The sequence below is a fragment of the Rhinolophus sinicus genome, chromosome 2 (genome assembly GCF_057876585.1).
Source record: "Rhinolophus sinicus isolate RSI-liver-muscle chromosome 2, RSI-T2T, whole genome shotgun sequence".
Lineage (NCBI taxonomy): Eukaryota > Metazoa > Chordata > Mammalia > Chiroptera > Rhinolophidae > Rhinolophus > Rhinolophus sinicus.
This window is the reverse complement of record NC_142502.1, coordinates 48,158,885-48,175,607: the sequence shown is the minus strand read 5'-3', so window position 1 is coordinate 48,175,607 and position 16,723 is coordinate 48,158,885. Positions and strand designations below refer to the sequence as shown.

Genomic DNA, 16,723 nt, shown 5'->3' with positions numbered 1-16,723 from the left:
GTATACGTCAAATGTTGGTGGGAACTATAGCTATTTAAAAAACAATTATTGGGGTGCTAGAATTACGGGTGATTTTTTCCAGCAGGTTTTAATATTTTGTTTTTACGATAAAATAGCTACGATGATAACATTTTAGAGTTCTGGGATTAAAAGTTGAGAATATTCTTCCTTGATGTAACACATCAGCCAGAGAGGAAGGTTGCTGGGTTGCTTGCATGCCATTGTGTGCTGGAACCCACACTTCCTCAGGTGGGGGTGCCAGCGTCTCTGGGAGCCCTGAGTATCTTTAGCAGTTTTCTGAATTAAGGAAGATTACTCATTTTGAACAAAAATTTATTGAGTTATTTATTTTCATTTAACTATTCTTTATATAGTACTTGCCATATGTCACACACTAAGAACTTTACAAATATTAGCTCTTTAAATAAAAGATCCATATTACAACTGAAAATGTTTTATGAAAAGCTCACAGGAAGTACTGGGCTGTCCTGCTAAGACTATCATCTCTATTTCGTTGTCTTACTGGAAGAAAAAGTTTACCTTTTTTTTATCTTTTTGACATAAATACTCATGTACCAAAAATTTGCTATTTGTTAAGAAATGGATGCTTTAAGTGTTTTTAGAAAATAAGGTAGTTTCCTTTCCCCCATGTATATTTAAAGTATAAAGCTCAGTTTCAAAATTGGAAGCATTCTGTAAATAACTGAGGCCCATTATCATATGGATATTGCTGCTTACTTGTGGTTATCTGCTTTCTTTTTCCAGATGGGTTACTTATGAATATGGTAATTACAGGGGTCGACAGTTCCTACTGTCACCAGCAGAAGTACCTAATTGGTATGAATTCAGTGGCTGTCAACAAATAGGTTCTCTACGACCTTTTGTTCAGGTATTTTTTTCTTCTCCGTGCTTTGAATAGACTCTTCTCTGATTTTTTTTTTTTTTGGAAATGTAACTCAACTTTTTAGTTTCAACTTCAAGTTTGAAATTGGCCTGTCTCCACTGCCCGACCCCAACTTTCTAAATTTGGGCTTTGTTTCTGGTGCTAAGAGGTTGCGACTGCTTTCAGAAATGTTCTCTCTCCTGACATCAAAACATGGCGTGTCCCAAGCCCTGGGTTGTCTGTCCACAGGCGGGCTCCCTGCCTCAGACACTTCTTTGCAATTTTGTCAAAATCTTCTCATTGAGAAAATCCTAAAGCCTCTGACTCTTGGGTATAGTAATTATCCCTGATGCAACCTCACTTTGGATTCTGCCCCTGCTATTGATGTTTGCTCAGTGCTTCTAACAGTATAACTTATATATAACATTGCTGGGGTTTTTGTTTTCTAGAAACGAATTTATTTTAGACTTCGAAACAAAGCAACAGGGTTATTTATGTCAACCAATGGCAACTTAGAGGATCTGAAGCTTCTTAGAATACAGGTCATGGAGGACGTCGGTGCTGATGATCAGATTTGGATTTACCAAGAAGGGTGCATCAAATGCAGGGTAAGCTTCTAGGATTAGACAAGGTCTATGGCAGCACCTTTCTTCAAGTAGATGCTATTTCATGATTCCTGGAGCACTTTCAGCAATAAATTAGAAGATTTTTCATGAAACTGTTTCTTAGCTTTTATAGACCAGTCTAGGAACTTAAAACAGGAGGTAACTGTAACACTGATCCAAGATAGTTATTATATCTAGGCTTGTTTTTTTATATAGGAATAGAAAAGGAACTGTCTGTGTTACTCTCCTCTTTGTCTTTAATCTACTTGTTATTGACAAAACCAATAAGCCCCAACTTATTAAAACAAATCATTCTTGCTTTGTTGCCATTTGGGGGGACCTCACGGACCAGGATGAAGGGTGCAGAGGATGAGGAGGCAAGACCCTATGTACAACACAATCCATTTCCTAACTGTCACACCTTGTAAAATGGAAAATACCCCATCTCCCTGTCGGATCACTCCTGCAGCATACACATATAAGAGCTGACTGCAGTAAGATTTTTATAAGGAAAGCTCACGCTTCTATTGCAGACATTCTTTTTAACGCCTTGATTTTATGGGCTTGACTGTTTGCTTCCGGTTGTTTTTTAAACTGGTGCCCCATGAGTCAGCAGAAGTCATACAGCCTTGCGAAAGGCTTGTTAATTAGGTCTGTTGTGCTTGAGGGAGAATCAGCCTTTCAAGTAAACAATAGTACTGTTTAGGCATGCATAGAAGAAATAGCATGAGCTGTAATACAAAAGCATAAAAAAGCCAATTTCTGCCACTGAATGATCTTGAACAAGTTAAGAAAATGGTGCCTTTCATCAATTATTTCTAACAAGCATTTCAATGGTGTTATTTAACAACTCAGAATTCAGTAGGTCAGTGAGGGAAAAGTGTCCTAGATTATCTCAATCTTTTAATCTCAATATAAAATAGTATACTTTTCACAAGCATTTTCTTGAGCAATAGGTGTTAATGTCACATGAACATATGAGTACCAGACATTGTTTATACATTAAGGGTAGATTCACTTCAGAGAAGGACCCATAAGGTTTTTGCATTAAAATATACTTTACTGCATGTGTATTTCTTCTTTCTCTTTTCATAGTTGGCTAGCAGGCCTTTTTAGAAAATTTTAGACATTTCTCAGGAAGGAAAGACGAGACAAATTAATAAAAGAAAGTTCAAGTTTTTAAATGATAAAATGCCCATTTAGCTATTTCAGTGCGACAACAGCCTTCAAAATGAGAGATGCGGCCATATTCTAGAAGGGACCTGCCAAGCAAAGGTGGCTGTGTCGGGGGGCGATGTAGCTACAGACGCAGCCTCAGATCACGGTCATTGCTGAGAAGGAGAAATACCATGATTGGCAGTTCTAACGTCCTAAGGCTTCCCTCACCAGTAAGACAGAGAGTCTCACAAAGGGCAGACGTCTCTTATACAATGGACAAGAATGGAGAGCTTCCCGCTACTCATGTCATCTGAACAAAAGGATATAAATATTTGTTGTTTGATCCAGTTTCCCTGCCTAAAAGCTGAAATGCCTTATCTGGGGTACACGAAGCTAAGATAACTGGAAAAATCAATTTAAACAGGGAACTGATGACAGTACTCCGTGCATGTGCCGTCTCTAAGATGTCTTGTCCTTTGCACTAAGCAGATAGCAGAAGACTGCTGCCTGACGATTGTGGGGAGCCTAGTAACCTCCGGATCTAAACTGGGCCTGGCCCTCGACCAGAATGTGGAGAGTCAGTTCTGGAGCATGAAGTCGGACGGCAGGATCTACAGCAAGTTGAAGCCCAATCTAGTTTTAGATATCAAAGGTGAGGATCGCGGCGTTTATTTTCTTTGTTGCGTCTTTCTTGAGTTAACTAAAAATCCATTCTTTGCTTTTGGGAATGATGAATATACTATTAGAAATAGTAAGAGATCCCTTACTATGTGTCAGCCACTACGTCAAACCCTTTACATTCACAGTGTACAGGATATGTTTAAACAAGGACAGTAAGCACTTTTCTTGAGAGTCTCAAGTGTGAGTTCTAAGTAGGCTCTATATCATAGATACACCAAAGAATAAACGTCAGATCTGAGTGTTGGGTGTTTTTACCCTCATATTCATGGCTGCTTCATCTGGGGCTGCATCTTGCAAAGAAAACAACACTAATGTCAATTGAAGTAACGTCTTAAAGGGTTTTCCTGTTTCCACTTCAGGGAATTAGATAGGCTTAGCTGGGTGTTGGGTCTTTTCTTAGAAGTAATTTATTTTAGTTTTATAGAGAAATAGAATATTCACACTTGTTAGTAAAAAAAAAGTACTGGATAAAGCTTCCTCCACAGCTTGCTCAGTAGTTACCTTCTCTCCTGTGCATTCAGTCTCTCCTCCTGCCTTTTCCCCATCCCAACCTTCATGTCGAATAATCAAGCAAAAAGGCCTCTTAACACCCTCTCTTCCCCTCTACCTTGTTACAGACCCACAGCCCTGCCAGGAATCCTTTTTTGTGACATAGCTTATCCTCTAACTTTTTTTTAAGTCCTGGCTTTTGTGAAGTAGGTGTTCTTGCTATGCAGCTATTCCTCCCCACACAGTAAGTGCTCTGTGCTCCGGTCCTGCTGCCACTTCTCTTCATAAGCCAGAGGCTGTGTGAGCAGAGGCAGCACCACCACCTCACAGGGGGCAGCCCCGGGATACACTTTCCATACATTCTCATGTTATCTTCACAGCAACCTTACGAGGCCTGTGTTGTCCCTTCCTTCTCCTCCCTCTGTTCCATTTTACAGCCCAAAAAACTGAGGCTCAGAGGCGTTAATCAGTTTGGCCCCAGTCTCACACCCGTAAGTGTTGAGGTGGAATCTGGACATGGTCAGTCTTCAAACCATATGTTTTATGAACGGCGTTAGACTAAAAACCACAAGTTAAAAGGCTGTGATCTCAATATAGTTGATGAGTCTCATGTATATGCATGTCACCTTTCATTGAAAAGATCTAAGATCTAAAAGGAATTAAACAACACAGCCAAGAGGATTTCAATTGAACATCTGTTCAATGAAGTTAATCCAGAGGGAGCTGATGGGGCTTGGGAAGAAACAAATAAATTTAGACCAGTGGTTCCCCAACTTTGTCTGCATCGGAATCGCCTCGAGGACTTACTGGGCCCCGCCCTCAGAGTTCCTGATACACTAGATCTGGGGTGGGGCCTGAGAATCTGCATTTTTAACAAGTTCTCAGGTGTTGCCCTTACTGCTAGAACTATGATAATTTAAAAACAACGTAAAACAAAACTGACTTTCTAACAAAGACATGGGAATTCAGTGAACTATTGTTGCCACTGAGAAGCAAATGAAGAAGTGTGTTTTATTCATGTCATACAGGGCAATTTTGTTTTACATTATTAATGGAGGCTTTCTATTTCCTCTCAGGAAAGCCAGCATGATTGTGTTTATAAATTCAGGGAAATGGTTATAATGTAACCATACTATAACATACTCCATTTTTAAAGTTGGCTCCATTTTACTCTATTCAGGGCTCTCGGCCAAAGCTGTCATTAAAAATTGATCTAGGGATAAAGAAACAGCTGCGACTGGTTTTAAAATAACTTTTTTAGAGGATGGAAAATAAGCCTGAGCATTTTCATTAGGGGCTTTGGTGGCTGCATAGGGCACAGAAGGGGCTGTCACTTGTATGAGCTGCAGGTGGCTGGAGTGGCCACCCCACCTAACAAGGGGATTGGAATTCACAGAGCACCTGAGAAGCTGGAAAGGTGCTCAGAGGCAAACTAAGTTTATGAGGCAAAGGCAGAGCACTACACTTAGGGAGCACAAACCCAGCACTATATATATGTAACAGGCTGGGCCCCCAAATCATACATTACATGAAATGCCAGCAGGACCCGTAGTATAATACAACAAATGCAACATTCAGAAAATAAATGGTAATGTAAGTGTACCTCCTTCACATTATATTAGGTATAAGATTTGTCGTTTGTAGACATTCTACAGAGGATCAACGTGAGCTTGAAACTGGTTCAGAATCACTGACTGAGACCTTTCTGTATTCTTATTGTCATCAACTTGTTGAACTGGATTGCCTCAGTCTATATAAAATAGTTTTAAAACCTCCAGAGAATCCAGAGAAATGTGACTAAATTGGAAACATGGATTTGTGGGGGAAGCATGGACCCAGGTTTCTTACAAATGGGATCAGCTTCCTGTGTCCAGGCTTAAGGCCACTGTAATCCTGATGAGATAGTTTCTTAGAGCATTTCTTCTTTTGTTCTTTCAACATGTATTTATTTATTGGATACCCATTATGTGGAAGGCTGTGCTAGGCAAAGTGGGGGGGAAAGGATACTGGGCTTCAGAGAGTTTACAGTTTCGAAGCTCCAGGCATAGGATTGTTTTCCTACTTACTACATTAACAGTTGTCATGGGGTAAGGATACCTGGCTTCTAGTTTCGACTTTGACAGGAGCTGTGGGACTCGAGGAGGTTCTTCCTTAGGGCTTGACTTTTAACGTTCCAAAGTTCCTTCCTAAAATGCAGAAAAATGAGGTAAATGGGTCTTGAGTAAGGATAATGTTCTATATGTGAACTCTCAGTGTTCCTAGTATGGTGACTCAGTGGCTTGCAAGCTCTCAGAATGTGGGAGAATGGTGCCATCTAGTGGTCATAGCAAGTAACTCACCCATCACACATACTGTGCAAGGGAAATACCAATACATCTCTGGTGCACTTAACAGAAGACTGATTTGTATTAGCTACAACTGTGGAACTGTTTGTTACCTACTGAAATTGCCAAAAGTTTATTAGAACAAATGCTTTTCTCCTGGTGTTTGGGGAGCGAGTTGTTTTGGTAGACATCCATGTATTCTGGACCATATAGTATGACAACAAAGAGAGATGATTCATGCTCACTTGCAAAACATCAGGTCGGGGATGATTTTCATTCTCCCCAAAGGCAGAAGAGTGAATCAGATTATTTCTCAAGAACTTTCTAATCTTCATGATTCTAATTAGAATTATGCTGTAATATACACAAAAAGGATGTTAAAATACTATAATCTTGAATGAAACAAATAAGACACTGTGACTTTAATACTTCCTGAAATCTCAGTGGCGTATATAGTGTGTTAATGGAGATAGGGGTTTACGCGTGGTAGTAATTTTTTCCCACTGCAAACTTACACATGAAAAGATCCAGGGCCTTTTGCCCTTATATTCTGTCCGACACCCAGCTGTGTAGAGGCTTTCAATTATCAATGATTAAAAAAAAAATGCTTCTTACAAGAGGAGTACTATGTAATCGATAATTTCCTTCCCCAACTACCAAGATCTGTGGTGTAAGTTATCAGACCTTTTGGATATTTTGTAAAGGCTTTAGAAGAGAATAAGAACATTTAATTGTTCTTAGCCTGAGGCTGCAGTATGATTTCAATACCAGTCACACTTACCCTGCATGTAGATGAACAGATTTTTACTTTGATGGGTGCCTTGGTGATATAACCTTGGTGCAGAGGCTTATGCTACTAGGACAGGATAAGGTATCTGAAAGGACGTTAATTCCTCACTGGTGTGTGGGGGGGGGAGTCAGATGACCCTTTTGTTAATACTTATCCCTTGAAAGATGAGGCCATGCAGCTGTTTTTAATGCTAAAGTATCTGAAATATCTACCGTAGTAAGCACCCTTGGAAAATATTCTTACAAACATCCTGGTGAAAGGGAGTTGATGGATCCCGTACGAGTTTACAGTACAATGGAACTGAGCCTCGGAAATGCTACAAATTTTTATCCACCACAGCCTGTGAGTTCCCAGTAGCAGGAGCACTGTCCTGCCCATACTTCTGGGTGTCAGTCAAACCTCCCCTTTGACCCAACTTTCCGTTGTTCATGCAAAACCTATTTCCTCCAACAACCATCCCACTATCAGGCCTGCCTGTTTTTCATTACTGGTTCTCCACGATCCCATCACTGAATATATTTCACAGTCTCTTTGCTACTTTTCCCTTCTCTACTTTTTTCCCTGTTCCCCCCCCCCCCCCCCCCAATTTCAGACTGTGGACTAGGTTTTAAAACTTGAGCCCCAGGAAGTAGGACACCCCATGTGCAGTTGCTGGCGCCTGCCTCATGGGATTTTAACACAGGTACCCACAGCGTGACCCTCCAGCCCACGGGGGCGTCTTGGGGTTTCCCCCTGCTTTGTTTCCTTGAGGCACGCAGTTTTACACCTTGGGTATTACGTTGGTCCACTGGTGTTGTGGTAAACTGTGTCTGTTACAGCCCTGTCACTGGGCACATTTCCTCTTACTATTTCCCTTTTCCTTTTTTTCAGGGGGTACACAGTATGATCAAAATCACATTATCCTCAACACTGTCAGCAAAGAGAAGTTCACTCAAGTGTGGGAAGCCATGGTCCTCTAAACCTGAATAAAGAATGCAGGAGGAATATTTCCTTATTTTTAATAAGGTCTTCCAGCTGCCTTATTAAAAAAAGACCACTACGGAAGCGCCAAGAAGAAAATGGAGGTACTCCTTCAGTAACTCTAAACTCACTGAGTCATACTGCCGGGACGAGGACAACTGTCTCATCTTTTCAAGAGACTAATAGTTTTAAACCAATAATTTGTCCTTCTTTCATTTCTAGCCTTCATTTCCTTTCAGCGGCTGCTTGAACAGGTTGCCTCATAAGCAACACTGGGGTGTTTTTAGAAAAAGTTTTATCAAAACTTGAACACTACGTCCGTTTTAAATTATTTCCAAAGCTGGTGAGAGGGGAGAATAGGAATACATTCACGGACTTTGTGGACCTACAAATCCCTTACACGTTCAAGGGAAGGATAAAAGCTTAAGTCTGTAAGGGAGAAACTGTTTAGCATCTGAGAAGAAATCATGTATGAAGCCTATAGCTTTGGTCCTTGGCCTTCTGTCTCCTGGAGTCGTTAATTATGCTGCATAGCAAAGTGGGGAAAGCCTTAGATAGACTATTTTAAGGAACTGAATAAGCATATACAAAATAGTACTTTCTGTTCATATTAAAAATTAGTAAATTTACAAGATTTCATGTCCATGTCTGCTTATACTTATTAGCAGAATTTGGATTACTTTAACTCACCCATGGGCTGTCCTGGAACGCCACCAATGAGAGTTGTTTACTGCTTTCCTTATAGCTGCTACTGGATCAGTACTATCAAAACCTAATTTATTAGCCCATCCTCACCTAAAACTAGTTCAGAAGCCATGTTATGCAACCCCATCTAAACCCAGATCGTTTAGCCTAATTTCCTGCCCTCCTGCCCAGCTGCACTGGCATGAAAACTGCATGGGGCAGCCTTACCTGTCATAACCCACAGCCACGCCCAGGGATAGCCTTGGGTCTCAGGGCGCCTGTGGTTCCTGTCTGGTAGCAGAAAACGAGAGGTGTGGAAGCTTCAAGAGGATGCTCAGTGATTCTCTCCCCAAAAACAAAGGAAAGGAAGCCTGGAGCAGTCTTGCTGGTTAAATCTTAGAACTCTGGAAACCCTTCAATGCAGCCAGCATCGCGATGAAAATTGAAAATGCTTTAAGTGCTGACAGTACACGGGCCATATGGTGCCGTTCACACAGTGCAAAGTCGTTTTAGACAACACTGCTCGACAGTCCTTGAATACACGCTTCCTCTTTTTGTCCTCATTCCGTCGTCCTTGTCACTGGATGCTGGTGCTCTTGTCCCAGGAAGAACAAATCCTGTTTCCTTCTCATCTGTTCCAGTGCGTTTCCAATTCTAAAATGCCGATCCTCTCTGGAGTCTGTGGCAAGCGATTATGGTGAGGAGAGTAGTAGCTTCAGTTTTAAAAGAATGTTTGTCCTACAGCAGTCACCACATCTGTCTTGACGTTAGGTGGATAGCTGATTTTCGGCCTTTGAGCAAGTCGTTAAAGTATGGTGGGGTAAGGCATTCTACAGTAGCCTGTGTTGGATTTATCTCTTCAATAAAGTTGTTTCTGGTCAACTGTATTGATGAAATCTGGTAAGAGTCTTTTCAGTAGCCTTCATAACATTTCAAAGAGAGTCAGCTGGCAGATTAGAAACAAACGTCTGACTGACGAGGGACAAGGCCAGTTTCAGGGTGCTGGAATTATGGCAGGCAAAGGTTTGCTGACTACCCCTGTCCAGGTTCAGTGGTGAAAGCGTGCACTCCACTTTTCTGAATGGACACAGGGTCAGTGAGGTCCTACCTTAACTCACTACCCACTGGGAGCCCTCAGGGGGAAAGAGCCGAGACTGTTCAGACATTAAGTCAAACGTGGCTCCATTTACAACTGAAAGAACATTGAGATAAATTTGTAGAGGTGAGACCAGCAATTCTAGAGAAAAGTCCTCGTCCAACACATTACCAAATGAGTAATTCATAAACCAAGCAGGAAGTTCCTCCAACAGGTCTACATCAAATGCTAACTATGAGTGTCCAAGGTGCAGTAATGAGATGAGTACAACAGGAGATAAACACTCCCTTAAATGAATGAAGGGCACAGACAGAGCTTCAAAAGCTGCAACGGGCTTACTGGTGAGATACCTACATGCAGGCATTTAAGGTCAGAAACCGGAGAATTGGGCCCATTGGAATGCTGGTTATTTCCATGGAAAAGTCCTCAGAGAAGCATGTTTCACTTGTTGAAGGAGGCCCAGCCCTTAAGCAAAATGTAAGGGTTTTAAAAAGTTAGAACCTTTAGCATCACCTTTCAATTTCTGAAGGTAAACAGCCAAATCACCAGCCAGAGTTTTATACACGACCCTGAGAGTCAGAACTCGGAGGGCTGTTATGACCGCATTAGAGGAGAGGACTAAACATCAAAGGAAACGTTGGCCAGTGAAAGTGCTCACTGATGAATCTGAGAAGGAACCAGCTGTAAGTAAGCTCGTCACGCTGCCACCCATCCATCCCCCCCAAAGTTTTAGTGTCTCACACACATTAAGATAATAAAATAAGTCTGAGCTACTAGGACAGAAGGTGCAATCACAATGTGCAAATCTGGTGTGAAAGAACAGCTTGAAAAAAACCAATATACACTTTTCACTGACTACAGACAAGTGCAAGTGCGGCTATTTTCGTACCATGTCTTACTTGTGTATTCCTGGTGCTTGGCAAGACACGACCTCGCGGCAAACAGGAAGGCGGGGATGTGTCAGGGCAGGTTACCCCAGCAAGCGCTCTGGGCAGGGCGGGGTGATGTACAGAGGGTGGTGTGTAGCTCTCAGATCAGCCTCTGAGGTTCAGAAGACAGGAAATTACTGGCAAAAGGTGTTGTTGTTTTTTTTGTTTTAACTTGTACTGTAGCACTTACAGTCTACTCTGGAAAGGGATGGCTAGAAAAAAGGTTGGGCCCACAGGCACTCACCCAGTAAGAGCCAATAATCATCAAACAGTATTTATTTAAACGACATTAATTACAGTCTTTCCTCTTGCATGTCCTCTTTCTACCTTCAGAAAGGCTTCTGGAACTTTAGAAAAAGGAAAGGTTTTCTCAATAACTGGCTGAATCTGTAAAACACAAGAAGAGGTTGCCTGGTGGATAAAATAACCTACATAGATCAAGGCAGATAATGTCTGTAATTAGTGTTGTCACTAAGACAGACCCAGTGTTCGTCGCCTCTGTCCTGTGAATCTGGGTCAGGAGCTTACCCAGGCCATGACCACCATGATGGCTGCCTCTGCTCCTGTCTGCTGCTCCTCTCTAAGGCAGCCAACCCCAAACACTGCTCCGTCTACCTTCTGCTCTATGCTGGTCACGTCACTCTCCTACTCAGAACCATTCAATAGCTCCCATGCCCAGCATTCAAAGGCCACCACCGTCCCAACCTCAGCCCTCACATGGACTCCACGCTTCACCGAAATGGTCAGCCTGTAACTGTCTGACCATGTTGTTTGTGCCTCTCTGAATTCACACTACCCTTGCTGCCTCCCCATTTGCAGTGTGTTCTCTGGTAGAATTGCATTGGGACCCGCACGGCCCTTTTCGCAGACTGCTTGTTACAGGACAACGTCACCCTGCTGTGTATAGTAAATACCAAAGGGGGAGTCCCAAGGTCTTGCTGTTTGTATCCCTGTGACCCCCTCCCAGGCAGTGTACAGAATGAGGACAGATTTTTTTGTTTTAATTTGTTAAATGTTTGCCATATCTACCCAACCAGAGCTTAGTGTGCCTGTGATGTAGACCATCTCTTTGTATCCCGCACAACACCCAGCATAGTGCTAGGCATGTGGCAGGAGCTTAATAAATATCATTTATAATCTATGACAAAGGAGACAAGAATATACACTGGGCTAAAGACAGTCTCTTCAATAAGTGGTGCTGGGAAAACTGGGCAGATACATGGAAAAAAATGAAAGACCACTTTCTTATACCACATATAAGAATAAACTCAAAATGGATTAAAGGTTTAAATGTCATAACTAAAGCCATAAAAGTTCTAGAAGAAAACACAGGCAATAAACTCTTTGACATCATTCTTAGCAATCCTTTTTTGGATATATCTTCTCGGGCAAGGGAAACAAAAGAAAAAATAAACGAATGGGACTAAATCAAACTAAAAAGATTTTGCACAGTGAAAATCAACGAAACAAAAAGCCATCCTACTGAATGGGAGAACATATTTGCCAATGACACCGCCGATAAGGAGTTAATATTCAGAATACATAAGGAACTCATACAACACCAAAGAAACAAACAATTCAATTTAAAAATGGGCAGAGGACCTGAATAGACATTTCTCCAAAGTGGACATACAGATGGCCAACAGACATATGAAAAGATGCTCAACATCACTAATCATCAGAGAGATGCAAATAAAAACCACAGTGAGATATCACCACATACCTGTCAGAATGGCTATCATCAATAAATCAATAAACAACAAGTGTTGGTGAGGACGTGGAGAAAAGGGAAACCACGTACACTGTTGGTGGGATTGCAAATTGGTGCAGCCACCATGAAAAACAGTATGAAGGTTCCTCAAAAAATGAAAAATATAGAACTACCATATGACCCAGCAATTCCAATTCCACTTCTGGATATTTATCCAAAGAAATCCAAAACACTAATTTGAAAAGATATATGCACCCCTCTGTTATGTACAATAGCCAAGAAGGAAGCAACCCAATTTTCCATTGATAGACGGATAAAGAAGAGGTACTACATATATACAATGGAATATTACTCAGCCATTAGAAAGTATGAAATCTTGCCATCTGCAACAACACGGATGGACCTAGAGGGTATTATGCTAAGTGAAATAAGTCATACAGAGAAAGATAAATACCGTATGATTTCACTTATATGCGGAATCTAAAAAACAAAACAAATGAACAAACAAAACAAAACAAACTCACAGAAAAAGAGAACAAACTGATGGTCGCAGATGGGAGGGGGCTTGGGGGACTGGGTGAAAAAAGGGAAGGGATTAAGATGTACAAATGGGCAGTTATTAAAACAGTCACAGGGACGTGAAGTACGGCACAGGGAATACAGCCAATAATATAGTAACTATGGTGTCAGATGGGTATTAGACTTACTGGAGTGATCACTTCGTAAGTTATATAAATGTCTAATCGTTATGTTGTATACCTGACTAATATAATATCATACGTCAACTGTAATTGAAAAGTAAAACGTATTTGTAAAAAGAATACAGAAAAATAAAAGGTAAGGTTAATTAAACATTTTTTTTAAATGTCAGTTAGGTGAAAACCAATGAGATAATTGGGAAGCAAGGGTCTTATGTGGGCAATCTGAGCTTCAGGAGCACTTGTCCCAGGCTGGACCTGCCCTGGGAGACTTTGCTACACAGCAGAGAAGCTGGTTAGAATTGACAGGACAGCCAGCTCAGCCCGCTCCAAAAAGATGGACACTGCTGGTTCTTTTACCACACTACTCATTAGTATTACCAGCAACCTCCTCCTGAAACTAGCTCCCAGTTAGCACCCTCTCTCACCATGCTGAACGTTTCCTTCTAAAAACTTCAAGCAAAATCAACCACTGTCCACTGGGTATTTCAGTGGACTGCCTCCTATGCCTCCACGGGCAAGGAGACGCTGTCAGAAAGCATAAGCCAATGCATATGATTTACACTTTGCTTCATACAAGAGGAAGAAGTGTTCTTGTGACGTTCAGGTGCATCCGATGTAACTTTCTCTCGTGTCAATTTCACAGCTTAGTCACTAGAAGAGCATCTCAGATTCCAAAAGTTCCCTTCTCCAAAGAGTTAAAAGTTCCTTTGTGCCCACAGATCACAATAAGCTCATAATCAAAGTAACAGCTAGTACATACTGGCCTCACTGTGACAGGCATTATTCTAAGTGCTCTACGTATTTTTTCTCACTTTATCCCTACAAACTACCTTATGATAGGTACTACCTATCATATTCATTATTCCCATTTCACAGATGAAGAAATGAAGGCACAGAGTTAAGTAAGTTGCCCAACATCATACAACTGCTAAGTGATAAGGCCGGATTCAGTCTGGTACCCGAGTCTGTGCTCTCACCACAATACACTGAACCTTCAAATATCATTGGCTGCTTTCTACGTCTACTCCTAAAATGTGAAGGGAAGAGAAAGGTAGCCAAGGAGTATGATTTATCACAGCCTACATGTTGGTCAGCCTGCCTCATGTTAAAGAAACATGTCAGCTGAGGATCTGGTCTCTAAGCCCCGTGTCCAGGCCACCAAGCTGACACATGTGCGGTACGTATGCCACCACTCCCACCTGCACCTATGGAGGACATCACTGATCAGTAACCATCAGTAACCATCAGTAACCCCAGCACACTGAGCACAACCTCAAAATCTTCCTCAACACCGCAGACACTATCCACAGATCTGAGCCGGCGTGTTCCACGAAACCTACCTGCCTTCTCTGCTAGGAGATTAGAATGCATTCAAGCTGCGTCCTGCATGTCCCTCATGAAACCACCAAAACCCACCACTCTCTGTAAAGCTCCTGGGACATTGTTTTCTGGATGCTGATTACCTGAGAAGGAGTCACTTGAAGTATGCTTAAAATGCAGAGTCCTTGACCTCCCATTAGAACAACTAAATCAGAATCTCTAGGAGTGGAGACACTGCATTTTAAATAAGCTTCCCAGGGGAGTTTTCTGCACACTAGCGTGGGAATCGCAGCAGCCTTTTGCCATATTCTTAGGGTCCCACACATTTATTCATGCCACAGAGATTGACTGCGTGCCTTCTAAGTGCTCGGCAGAGCAGGTACACAAAACAGGCACCTGGGAGACAAATCAAGAAAACGGAGGCAATAATAACTCATCACTGAGCATTTGGGGACACTAGTAATGAAACCGACAGAGCAGCAGTGTTACCAGAGATCACAAAGGAGCTGTGAATCCACCTGCTGAACTGGAGAATGAACTGCCGCGGCTCATGCAGCTATGCTTCCTTTACAGCTCTGACGGGAGACGCAGATCCGGACCTGATGACACAGGCAGCCCATAGTGCCTGCACTTTAATCGGGCTGGTCAGGCCACTGCAGGGAATGACCCCAGAAGGCTGACTGTGGCATAATGAGTCATTCAACTCTTCCCATAAGTGACAATGAAAAAAAGGCTTTCCATTAATAAGCAGGCAAATGCCACTGTTGGCTGAATATGTGACAGCAGCGGAGATTAACTGGATAATGAGGCAGTGTCGACCTACAGCCTCACATCAGACGGACAATACTTGTTTGTTATGGACAAAAGGATCAGAGCAAAAACCCAGAGAGGGGAAAGGAAGGTGACTCGCAGTGATGTGTGGACAGTTATGTGATGACACTGCTACAGTCCACCCAGCACAGGGGAGCCCTGTTATAAGCCGATGGCCCTGTTATAACACTTCTGGCTACTCACTGGGCTGGCAGCTGACCAGGAGATGCCAGGGCAGCAGCACTCATTCCAGGCTTGGACCCCCATGCAGGGTCTGCTGACTGTGCCGTACGTTCCTTAAACAAAGGCTGTAGGAAGCCAGTCCCCAGGGTTTGGCACTTGTTGCCGGACATCCCCTCGATGAGAACACAGAGACCTCCCTCCGAGGCCTCCAATACCGCCGCTTACCAGCTGAGAGGCAAGTCTCCTTGCCTCTGAGAAAGAAACCTCTGTGCTCCTGGAGGGGAAGAGGAAAGAAAAACCTCTCCCCACAAGAGCACGCGAGAGCTGGTGGAGCAAGGCCATCATCTAGGCAGCTGTGTCAGGAGGCAGAGGTGTCCCGCAATTCCCATTTTCCCAGTGAGAATCACAGAACGGTAGAGCTTAAAGGGGATCCAAATATGTGAGCGAGCCTGTTGGGTACATTAGGAAAGCGAACTGCAAGTCAGAGGCCAGTACTCGCGATTTCCTTACTGCGAGGCCTGAGTGCGTGTGGGGAGGAAGCCGGAGTCCCAGCCGGCCCTCTTCTTCCACACACCCTCGGCCTTGACCTCCGATGGCACAGACGCCAGACCTCTCAGAGAGTGGAATGTGTGAGGAGGGCAAGCAAATGACAGACACCAAGGGAGACGTAAGGCTCCTGGCATGAGTCCAAGTGCACAGCTGTGGGCAGACACTAGGGACCCAGGACAGGCGGGGCAGGACCACTACCGCTTGAACTGGTACAGTCCTGAGCTCTGTGACAAGATCAATATTTCCAGGGTCAGGGTAAAGGGAAAGAAGCGTTCTTAAACTAAGGAGATACAAAGAAGACAAAAGGAAGAGGTGAGCTTTGCTTGCATTTCCTATTTCTGGAACTTCCTGCCCCAAATGGAAAACTCAAAGCTGGAAGATAGGTGGTGAGATGGGGGATGGGGAATGGGGTAGGGGTGCTCTCCAAGGGAGTAAATGTGCCCATTTTTGGAAAGCATCCAGAACTTGTCCCTAGGTCCCCCTGAAAAAAGGCATTCCTCCTCCTAACAGAAGGTGGAGGGAGAAAGTTGGCCTCCGTTTCCCCACAGAAATAACTCCAATAGCATCAGAAAACTTCAGTAGCATCAAGACTGTGAGAGCCATGAGGTTGCTGCCATATCTCGCAAGATAACCCTCTTCTAGGGGTTCTGGGGACTCGATCCCTAATCGTTACAGTCTTTCTGTGGAGGAAAATATCCAGTTGTACATAAGGAGCTTAAAGTTTTGGAATGTAATTAGTTGCTTAAACTAGGGCCAGGCCATCCCAACAGGGGTATGAAAAATTGCCTGACTCAGAACTTAGTATATTTTTCTCTTAAGCCACACTGTCCAATATGGAAACCTCTAACCA

The 16,723-nt window shown here is 42.8% G+C and overlaps 2 protein-coding genes across 8 annotated transcripts in view; one reads left to right on the top strand and one right to left on the bottom strand.

The window, feature by feature from the left end:
• CRYBG1 (crystallin beta-gamma domain containing 1) overlaps positions 1–9,461 on the top strand; it is a 176,108-nt gene extending 166,647 nt beyond the window's left edge. Inside the window, exons 19-22 of the mRNA XM_019734972.3 lie at positions 766–889; positions 1,333–1,491; positions 3,136–3,298; positions 7,801–9,461. Coding sequence (XP_019590531.3) covers positions 766–889; positions 1,333–1,491; positions 3,136–3,298; positions 7,801–7,889 — 535 coding nt within the window. The 3' untranslated portion in view covers positions 7,890–9,461. The remainder of the gene's footprint in view (positions 1–765; positions 890–1,332; positions 1,492–3,135; positions 3,299–7,800) is intronic.
• The window catches only part of RTN4IP1 (reticulon 4 interacting protein 1), a 148,210-nt gene that overhangs the window by 90,791 nt on the left and 40,696 nt on the right, over positions 1–16,723 (bottom strand). Inside the window, exon 9 of one of the 7 annotated variants that reach the window (XM_019734980.3) lies at positions 3,293–6,002. The exons of 4 other annotated variants lie outside the window; for them this stretch is intronic. In XM_019734980.3, coding sequence (XP_019590539.2) covers positions 5,982–6,002 — 21 coding nt within the window. In that variant the 3' untranslated portion in view covers positions 3,293–5,981. Of the gene's footprint in view, positions 1–3,292; positions 6,003–9,460; positions 10,136–10,857; positions 10,987–16,723 lie in introns of those variants that run through there. 2 more of the 7 variants (XM_019734978.3, XM_019734976.3) reach the window with 2 other exon arrangements.